Source organism: Pollicipes pollicipes, unplaced genomic scaffold (genome assembly GCF_011947565.3).
Source record: "Pollicipes pollicipes isolate AB1234 unplaced genomic scaffold, Ppol_2.1 Scaffold_1600;HRSCAF=1878_pilon_pilon_pilon, whole genome shotgun sequence".
NCBI lineage: Eukaryota > Metazoa > Arthropoda > Thecostraca > Pollicipedomorpha > Pollicipedidae > Pollicipes > Pollicipes pollicipes.
Window position 1 is genome coordinate 7,493,928 of NW_023595962.1, and position 9,281 is coordinate 7,503,208.

Genomic DNA, 9,281 nt, shown 5'->3' on the forward strand with positions numbered 1-9,281 from the left:
CAGCGGCTGGAGGCGCTGCTGGGCTCGCCGCCGGCCGCTGCCGCAGCGCGGCGCCACCAGTCACCGGCCGACGTCACGGATCGGCTCGGAGAAGACGCCGAACGTGGCGACGGTGAGGCGCGGCAGGGGGGCTCGGATGCGGAGGACGACCTGCGGCCGCCGGAGGGCGCTGAACGCACTCCAGAGGCTGGGCGGAGACGGCAGAAGGTTGTCCAGTCTTCTGCCGGTGTCCCTCGCGAGGCGCCAACCCCGCCCGCAGCTCGGTTTGGTGTGCAGACTCTGGCGCAGACGCCTTTGACGTCTCAGCATGTGAATTGGGCGGTACGGCCTCTGACATCAGGTCGGATGAGTGTGCTTCTGGACAGTGAAGCCCAGACTTTGTCAAGGACGCCCGCAAGACATCTGCCTGTGAACCGCGTGGTCCAGTCTCCGACACAGACCCCATCCATACCTCTGCCTGTCGCGACCAGCGCGGTCCAGCCTCCAACACGGGCTCTCCCACGCCCCGCGCCGCTCGCCCGTGCCGTCCACCCGGCCGCCGCCGCCCCGCCAACCCACCTGGCGGTGTGCTCGGTCGGGGCGCTGCTGGGCCCGACGCGGGCGGGCCGCGCTAGGTCCGCCTCCCGCCCTGGGCCCGCCTGCCGGCCGGCCCCGGCGCCGCGGCCCGGCTCGCAGCCAGGCGGCGCCGGCCAGCAGCTGACGGCGGCTGCGCCGGCGACGCCGCCGGCCCTGCCGGACCCGCCAGGCGGCGCTGTCAACGGCCGGCGCGCCGAGGACGGCGGCGCGGCTGAGGTGGAGAGGGCGATCTTGGGGCGAGCCGGGGCTGTGGAGGACGAGCTGGAGGAGGAGGCCTCTCGGCCTGCCGCGGTTGGCAGTGGGCAGAAGGTGTGCTCCCGGCCGGCGGAGGCGGACGCCACGAACGTCGGCGACGGTCATCACAGTCCACCCTCCAGCCTCCCCTCCCGTCCAGATCTAGACAAACGGCCGAAGGGCGTGACATCCCGTAAGAAGCCGCAGGCATCGCTGATCCGCAGAAGCCCAAGTGCCGCCGGGCGACCCAAGAAGAAGACGGCGGCCATCCTGGAGCGATGGAGCCGCGAAGAGCGTGACCTCTACGCGACGAGCGGCCGGCCTGCTGCCGGCTCCGAGGCGGCCGCCGGGCGCCACGTCAGCGCAGTGGAGGAGCCCAGCGCGGCGGCCAGCGGGCGGCGGCGGGCGGACGTGTCAGGCGGCAGCGCCGCGGACCACCGGCACGTAAGAGACGGAGACTGTGGTGAGAGTCAGGCGGCCGACGCCGCGGGTGATCGCGCCCCGGCGAGGTCGGGGAGGCGCGGCTCCGACATGTGGGAGGGACGCGGCATTTGGGGCGGACTGACCGCGCTCGAGGCGAACTCTTCGGAAGCGGGATCTCCGGCTGGGTCTACGACTTCATTGGTCTCAGCAGCTTCCCCGGCTGGCTCTACGACTTCATCGGCCCCAGCAGCTTCTCCGGCAGCTCGGCCAGCTCCAGCCTCCCCGGCTGCGTCAGCGGCTTCAGCCCTCTCGGCAACCTCGGCAGCCTTGGCCGATTCCGCCGCTAGACAGCTGACTCCAACTCTCGTTGGGGGTGTCCAGTCTCTAACACGGACATCGTCAGCCTCCTCGACGGCGAACAGCACGGTCCAGCCTCCGGCACCGGTAGCAACGGAACCCCGGCTGGCTAGCGACGCCCAGCCGCCGCCGCCGCCGCCACTGGCCGTACGGAGCCACCTGGCCGTGTGTGGTGTGGGGGCCCTGCTGCGTCCGCGGCCCTCGCCGGCGGGACGCGTCTCTCGACTCACCCGCGGGTCACTGCGACTCGAGTCGTGTCCCAGCCGCACCTCGGAGTCGGCGTCGGAGCCGGCTCGCGGACGCAGGTCCGGGTCGGCGTCAGAGGCGGGCTCAGGGGAGCTGCAGCGTGCGGTGGGCGAGGAGACGGCGCCGGTCGGCTCTGGAGCCGGTGTGGAGCAGGCCTCCCTGCCCGCCGGCACCGGCACCGCGAGGACGCCCGACGCGCGGAGGGCGTCCTCGACCAGGGAGAGGGAGGAGTCGCCCGCGCCGCCGCCGCTGGAGGACCGCCCGTCCTCCGACGCGGCCTCGCCAGCCTCCGACTCCCAGCTCATGGTGTGTGAAGAGGAGGACGACAGCGAACCGCCGTCTCTTGGCCCGTCAAAGCCGCTGCCGAAGGCTCCGGAGCCTCCCGAAGTTGCCGCAGTCGAGCCGGCGCCGCCGCCGCCGCCACTGCCGAAACGGCTGGACCGCCCTCGTCTCAGTCGGGAGAAAGCCAAGCCGCCAGGGCGCGGCTCCCGCCTGCTGGCGCGTCTGCGCGCGCACCAGCGGCCTGCGCCGCCGCCGGGGTCGCCGCCGACACGCGGCAGACCTCTCCGGTCTGGGTCTGGGTCTGGGCCTGGGTCTGGCAGGCCGGTCCTGGACGCCGCCGCTCTCCGGCGCGGCCGGCGACCTCCCGAGGACTTGGAGCCGCTGGGCGGCGCGTGGACCACACGGCCTCGTGAGTCGTGCCTGCGCGGCGTCAGCGTCGGCGGCGACTCGCCCGACGCGGCCCAGCGGCGGCGCCAGGTGGCCGCGCGCCTGCTCCGACGAGCTGACTCGGCGAGGCCTCGGGAAGCGCCGGTGGCGGCGCCGGTTGCCGCTCAGCCGCAGGCGCAGCCTGGCTTCAAGCGAGTGGTGAAGCGAGAGGTCAAGCCCGTGGCCACGACGGCGGCACCGCGTGTGGGATTGCCCGCGGTCCCGCCGGTGTTTTCGCCAGCAGTCTCGCCGGAGGCGAAGCCTGAGGCGCCGCCGCGGGCGGAGGAGGCGGCCAGCGAGCCGGACTGGCGGCCGCCGGCCAAGCGGCCGCGCCTGGCGCACCGTGTCTCCTCCCCGCGTCACCAGCCGGCGCCACCGGCGCCGCGGCCGCCTCCCGCCGCCCCGCGCCGCTCGCGGAGCTCTCTGGCCGCCCCTCAGCTGCCCAGCTTCTACCAGCTGCTGGACGCGGCGCCGGCGGCGGCGGGAGGCGCGTGGCGGCGACAGCTGCCCGGACCCGGCGGGCCGCTGCCGCCCTCCGCGTCCGGACAGGGAGGGGCGCTGGCGGCGGCGCCGGCTCCTCCCGGCGTTCCGGTGACGCCACCGGTCGGAGCTGCTGGCAGTCAAGGCGGGCCAGGGCCGCCGGCGGCCGCAGGGGTGCCTCCAGCTTCCAGAGACGCCCGCCAGGTGCCAGGTGCGTCTCCGTCTGATGGTGGGTGGTGGGGATGTGAACGATGTTCGGACGGGCCGGGTGACGGCGTGAGGCGGATGTCTGATGCACAGGAGGCTGCACACTGCGCAACATTTCAGCTTGCTGCCGTCAGTGTTCAAGCGTGGCTCCTTTACATTTTCTCATTTTATTTTCGTAAGGTAGGTGTACTGCAATTGCAATCCCGTCTCTGAATTACCTGATGTTCTTTAGAATTTTCGCCGTTTTTATTTCTGTTGAGCTCGAACTTGGTCGGCTGAAGATATGATTTGCACTGTTTTTTCGTTGCTTGAAATGGCGCTGATGTTCCGGAATGAGTTGTCTGCGCCGTGTTGGAGGCCGCCCAGCTGCGCTTCATGAGAGGACGGCGGCGGCGTGCCGTCCAAGTGACCTGGGCTTTCCCCACCGGCGGCGGCCGGGGTCGGGGTCGTGATCTCTGACGGCTATCTGGCCGAGTGACCTGGGCCTTCCCCACCGGCAGCGGCAGCGGCCGGAGGCGGGGTCGTGATCTCTGACGGCGATCCGGCCGCCCTGGTGTCGCGGATCTGGGACACCGAACCCGACACCACTCAGTGGTCCCAGCTGATGGCCAGACTGCGGCGGTGTCCGGCTACCGACGAGTCCATCGCCAGGTGAGGGGAGGGAGCCAGTAGGACGGGTCCATTTGCTTCGGAGGGGTGTGGCGACAAGGCGTGTCGATGTCTTGCGTTACGGGATGGGCTGCTGTGCAGGGTAGTTTTGATTACCAGTTGAGATTACTGCCCCACATGGGAGTCCGGGGTTGGGAATCCGGGAATCCGGGAACACATGGGAGTCCGGGGCGATACGTAGTCGATTGTCAGAGCTGGTGACTGCCGCTGGGAACGCGTTGGCTTGATCATGCGAAGGAGGTGCGTGGCCGAGCGCCGGCAGTATAGAAGCCGGATATATACATATCATATATATATATATATATATATATATATATATATATATATATATATATATATATATATATATACATATATGTATGTATGTATCTATGTATGTATATGATATGTATATATTTGTATGTATATACACTGCGCATACTATACACTGCGCATATCATAGCGGCTCGATACCGGCACTCAGCACCGCCTCCCCGCCCCCGCTCCCTCACACGTGACCCTCGGCCGGTCGGCAGTCACGTGGTACACCAGATGGCGCTGCGGCCTGCCGACGCGCTGCGCCAGCCGTCGCCGGTGGAGCCGCCGGCTGACCTGCTGCGCCCCTGCGCCGCCTCCATGCACCAGCACCGGCTGGGCCGGCGGCAGCTGCGCTGGCAGCTGCAGCGGCTGGCCAGGCGACACCTGCTGCGACGCCAGCCGACGCTGCCCGTGAGTCGCGCCCGCCGACGCCTCTCGGTCGCTGTTGCTGGGGCTTGGGAGATGACTCAGCCGGGGGAAGGTGTGGGAAAGATACGTCACCGCGGCGTTGGTCGGCGGCGCGTTCAGCGTGGTTTTTAGAACGGCTTGCGTTGTTTACTACCGCGTTGGACGGTCGTTCTGTCCTTGTGGCAAGCATTTCATTATTATTATCGATATTCTCATCACAGTGCAGTGGCGTCAGCTCGGACTTCTGCAAATCGGCGTTTGAGTGGCTTGCTCATGATCAATGTCGGTCTCGCCCTGCGTGCCTCGTATCAGCCCCCCGTCCTGCTGTCGCAGGCGCTGTGTCGTGTGCAGCTGGTGCGTGTGCTCAGGCCCTGTGTGTCCCGCATCAGCCCCCCGTCCTGCTGTCGCAGGCACCGTGCCGTGTGCAGCTGGTGCGTCTGCACACGGCCCTGTGTCGGCTGCGGGGCGACGCCGGCGCCGCCCGCTGCCTCCTGCTGGACGTGACGCTGCTCTGGCCGGCCGAGGCCGACCGGCTCCTGCTGGCCACCGTCCACACGTGGGGCAAGGCGTTCAACTTCAGGCACGGTACGTCCGCGAGCCGGCTGTGGGGGGTCTCCTGGCCCTCACGGGGACACGCGAAACAGCGGAGCCGAGGCCTCGAGAGCTTTGGAAAGTTGTGGTTGACTTGTGGCGAACGATATCCCCTTCGGAATTTGTGTTCTGGTACCGTGTGGTTTGTTCGGTGAAGTTGACGTGTTTGTTTTGCGCAGTGCGTGGCGGGGGGATTATCCTCTAGACCGATGAAAATACGTTGGTTACTTGTAGTCGCACCACATGTTGTTTTATTCTCGATTACAAGTGGGGATGTGGTGCGCGAAACCTGCTTCTGAGTAAGACCTCGGGTGAGAGAAAACACCGCCTGCCCGCCAGACTAATGTTCTTGGGGTTTGCTGTTGTGAGCTCAGGTGACTACAGACATTAAACCGTCGGTGTTAGACATCGCTTATCACGTGCGCTGCACCAAGACATGACGACAGTGTAAAGCAAGCCTGCACCAAAACCCGAGCGAAACCCGGGCGTCGCTGAGCGGCGCCGCCGGTCGTCCGCCCCGCCTGCCGCAGGTGTCGACATCTCGCCCGTCGAGCACGTGCTGCTTCACCACGCGCTGACCCAGCCGGCCGCCTCCGGCCTGCGCAAGGAGACCATGGACGTGCTGCGGCCGCAGCTGCAGTGGAACTTCCGCAAGTACCGGCCCGACACGGACCCCGACGAGCGGGCGCTGCAGATGGTGCAGCAGCTGGCCGGTCAGTGGCACGCGCCTCCCGTCCCCCATCCCCTGTCCGCCGTCCGCTCTTCCCCGCTGCGCCGGCCGTTACCAGCTGGCGAGGGTTGCGAGCCGCTGCTCGCTGGCTGCTCTGGCGTGTTGCTCTGGTCATGCCGGACGCTGTGCTGTGTTGTGTTGTGTTGTGCTGTGCTGCTCTTTGCGTACTGATCCGTGTGCTCTTCCTCGTGCGCCGCTCCCATTCGTTCTTGATTCGTTCGTTTGTCGCCCGTCGTGACCCCCCCCCCCCCCCCCCCCACCAGAGCTCACCGTGGCACTTCCGTCAGTCTGCTGTTTTATTGCCTCGTATATATTTTCATGCGTCTTATATTGTATATTTGTACAGTTGGTTCCTTTCGTCTTCATCCCATCATTCATCGCTGACCTGTTTGCTTCCGATTTCTAGTTGTTCATACTCCACTTCATTGCGGTCTGTCTTGTGGGAGTTGAGGGGCGGTGTCATTGTCTAGAATTTTTCGTGTTGCATTCTCTTATCATTTTTCTCGTCCCATCTCCCACACCTCCCTCCTTTTCCCAGTCGTTCTCCCGTCCCAGTGCTGCGTCCGTGGTGTCATTTATCGGTGACTGTGGCCACCTCTGTTTGGCAGCCGGGCCTCCAGGGGACGAGCGGGCGCAGCTGCGGGCCGCGCTGCTGCTGCTCTCGGCACTGCGCGGCCCGGCCTGGACCAACGACTGTCCCTTGGAGCGAGCCGTGGTGCCGCTGCTGGCCCGCTGGCGCGACGGCCAGGCCTCGGAGGAGGCGGCCGCCGCCTGCCTCCGTCTCACTGGTGGGTCATCGACTGACGGCACTGCGGCTGACTTGGGAGCGGCTTGGGGAGGAGCTGTGGCCGACTCACGAGCGGCGGGGGGAGGGGCTGCGGCTGACTTACGGGCGGCTGGGTGGGGGTGGGATGGGGCTGCGGCGACCTACTTGTGGGCAGGCTGGTGAAGTTACTGCGGCGTTGTGGCGGAGCGGGTGTGCCCCCCCCCCCACCCCCCCCCCCCTCCCCCTCCCCTCCGCTGACGGCTGACGCCTCTCCCGCCCCTCTCCCGCCAGGCGAGCTGACCGCGCTGTACCCGGAGCGGACGGACCGCGCTGTGGAGGAGGCCGTCTGCATACTGGAGGGGGTGGCCCTGCATAAGGAGCCAGGTACGCCCCCGGCTGGCGGAGGAGGCGCCCGGCAGAGACCTGGCGTGCGGCGCGGGCCGGCGAGGCTGGGGCGTGGGTGGCGGGGGTGCCGTTGGCCCGTCTGCGAAGCTTACGCCTTCGAATCGCTGCCCGGACACCCTGTCATGTGTTGAGCTTACTGCCGTGCAAGGCTACTGGCAACGAGGTTGATCTTGGTCAGCGTCTTATGGAATCATGCTAGATTTCCTGGAAATGGAGCGTTGGCTGCGTCCTCGGGCAGTTTCTCGGGAAATACTGCTACGTAAGTGTGCGGGATGTCCCCGGTGGAACGTTCGGAAAACCAAACCAGACCAGACCAGACCAGACGCGGACCAGAGCCGGGCAACAGGCCTCCCTGCGTCCGTCGCGTCCGCATGCCCCTCTGCGACTCCCGGGGATCTGCTCTGTGTCTATTGTGGTGCTGTCTGCGGCGAACGCTGCGACCCCAGCTCTGCCCTCTGCTGTGACCTGTCTGAGTCTGTGACGTGCCTGCGACCCTTTGTGGCCTGCCTGTGACCCACTGTGACCTACCTGTGACCTGCCTGTGACCTGCTGTGCCCTTTCTGACCCCCTGTGACCTGTCTGACCCACTGTGACCTGCTGTGATCTGCTTGTGACCCTCTGCGGCCTGCCTGTGACCCACTGTGACCTGCCTGTGACCTGTCTGTGACCCGCAGCTCCGGCGCCGGTGCGGCAGGCAGCACGCGCTGCGGTGCTCCTGCTGCGAGACCGCGTACCGCCAGAGTCCAACGGTCGCCTCCTCCGCTGTCTGGAGGCCCTGCCGCCCGCCGACGGTCGTGGCGACATCTGTGGAGGAAACGGCGAGACTGCTGTGGCGGCCGCCGATTAGAGCGACATCTGTACGAGTGCGTGTTGAAGCTTGACTGTTCGAGGCCAGTTTTTGTTACTGAGGAGAGAAGATGCTAAGAAGCGATTTTTGTTACAACTGGCCGCTGAGTGCGCACTAGTCCTTCGTACAACGCCGCTTTTGTTCTCACAACACACAACACGGCCAGCCGCCGGGTTGCCCCGCCTCGCCCACCCACGCAGCCTGCCCCAGCACTGCCAGCATCGCCGCCTGTCCGCCGCCCGTGCCGGCGGCGGTGGCGCGGAAGGGGGGGGGGGGGGGGGGGTTGCGCCTCGCTCCCACCCCCGCCCGGTCTACCTGAAAGTCAAGAAGATGGCGCGACACCCACCACCGCCCAGTCGGTCGCCTCGCGCTGTACTATGTCGATGCCGCGTCACTAGTGTTATGCTGAGCGGAAAAGGTAGTGCGTCGCACCGTACGCCTGTCGTTGCGTTGAAGTACTGTGTTGCCGTTCAGTGACAGCGGGGTCGCTGCTGTCACGGTGAGCACAGATGGCGCTGTGTTGGGTCGCCTTGCTGCGGCCATGTCTGCTCAGCAGGCAGTGGATAGCGCTGTGACGGCCGCTGCTGTGGCCCGGTCAGCGCTGTGACGGCCGCCGCTGCTGTCCGGTCAGCGCTGTGACGGCCGCCGCTGCTGTCCGGTCAGCGTTGTGACGGCCGCCGCTGCTGTCCGGTCAGCGCTGTGACGGCCGCCGCTGTGGCCCGGTCAGCGCTGTGACGGCCGCCGCTGCTGTCCGGTCAGCGCTGTGACGGCCGCCGCTGTGGCCCGGTCAGCGCTCTCCGCTGGACTCAGTGCGGCCGGCCAGCATCCGGGCCGCGTGCTCAGACCAGGGTTGGGCGTCGCTGCTCCTGGCGGCTCTTGCCGTGTGCCCGGCCCGTTTGTACCTCGTCCCAGATAAAGGCATCATCAGTTTGTACGGCAGCGTTTGTGGCACCAGCTGGCGCGTGTGCCACCCTTCACTACGCGCGCGGCGGTAGTGTTTGGGTGGTGACGGTGGTAACGTGCTGATAGTAGTGACCGCAGTCGTCTGGACAGAACTCAACAATCGACGCGGAAAGGGGCGACTGCTTACGCGGCGTGGGTCAGAATCGGGGGTGAACTTTGGAAAGGTAGTCCTTGAACGGACTAGGTGAGAGGAAGATAGTCGTCTAAGTCAGGTTCGTCAGAACATTTGAGAAACTTTAGTACCGTGGTGCGTGAAAAGGCAGCGAAACAACGCCCCGAACTGAAATAATTTGTCTTCATGCCTCAACTTTCAACACAAAGAAATTCCGTAGAAGACTTCCTTGCAAAGGTCTGTCATCTTGGAACGGCGCAAC

The 9,281-nt window shown here is 66.4% G+C and overlaps 1 protein-coding gene across 1 annotated transcript; it reads left to right on the forward strand.

The window, feature by feature from the left end:
* Positions 1 to 4,659: 4,659 nt before the first annotated feature.
* Positions 4,660 to 8,572, forward strand: LOC119093328 (uncharacterized). Its single transcript, XM_037216277.1, has 6 exons — positions 4,660 to 4,680; positions 5,016 to 5,190; positions 5,727 to 5,909; positions 6,535 to 6,714; positions 6,984 to 7,076; positions 7,772 to 8,572. The coding sequence occupies exons 1-6, from the start codon at positions 4,660 to 4,662 to the stop codon at positions 7,942 to 7,944; spliced, it is 825 nt and encodes a 274-aa protein (XP_037072172.1). The 3' UTR covers positions 7,945 to 8,572.
* The last annotated feature ends 709 nt before the right edge of the window (positions 8,573 to 9,281 follow it).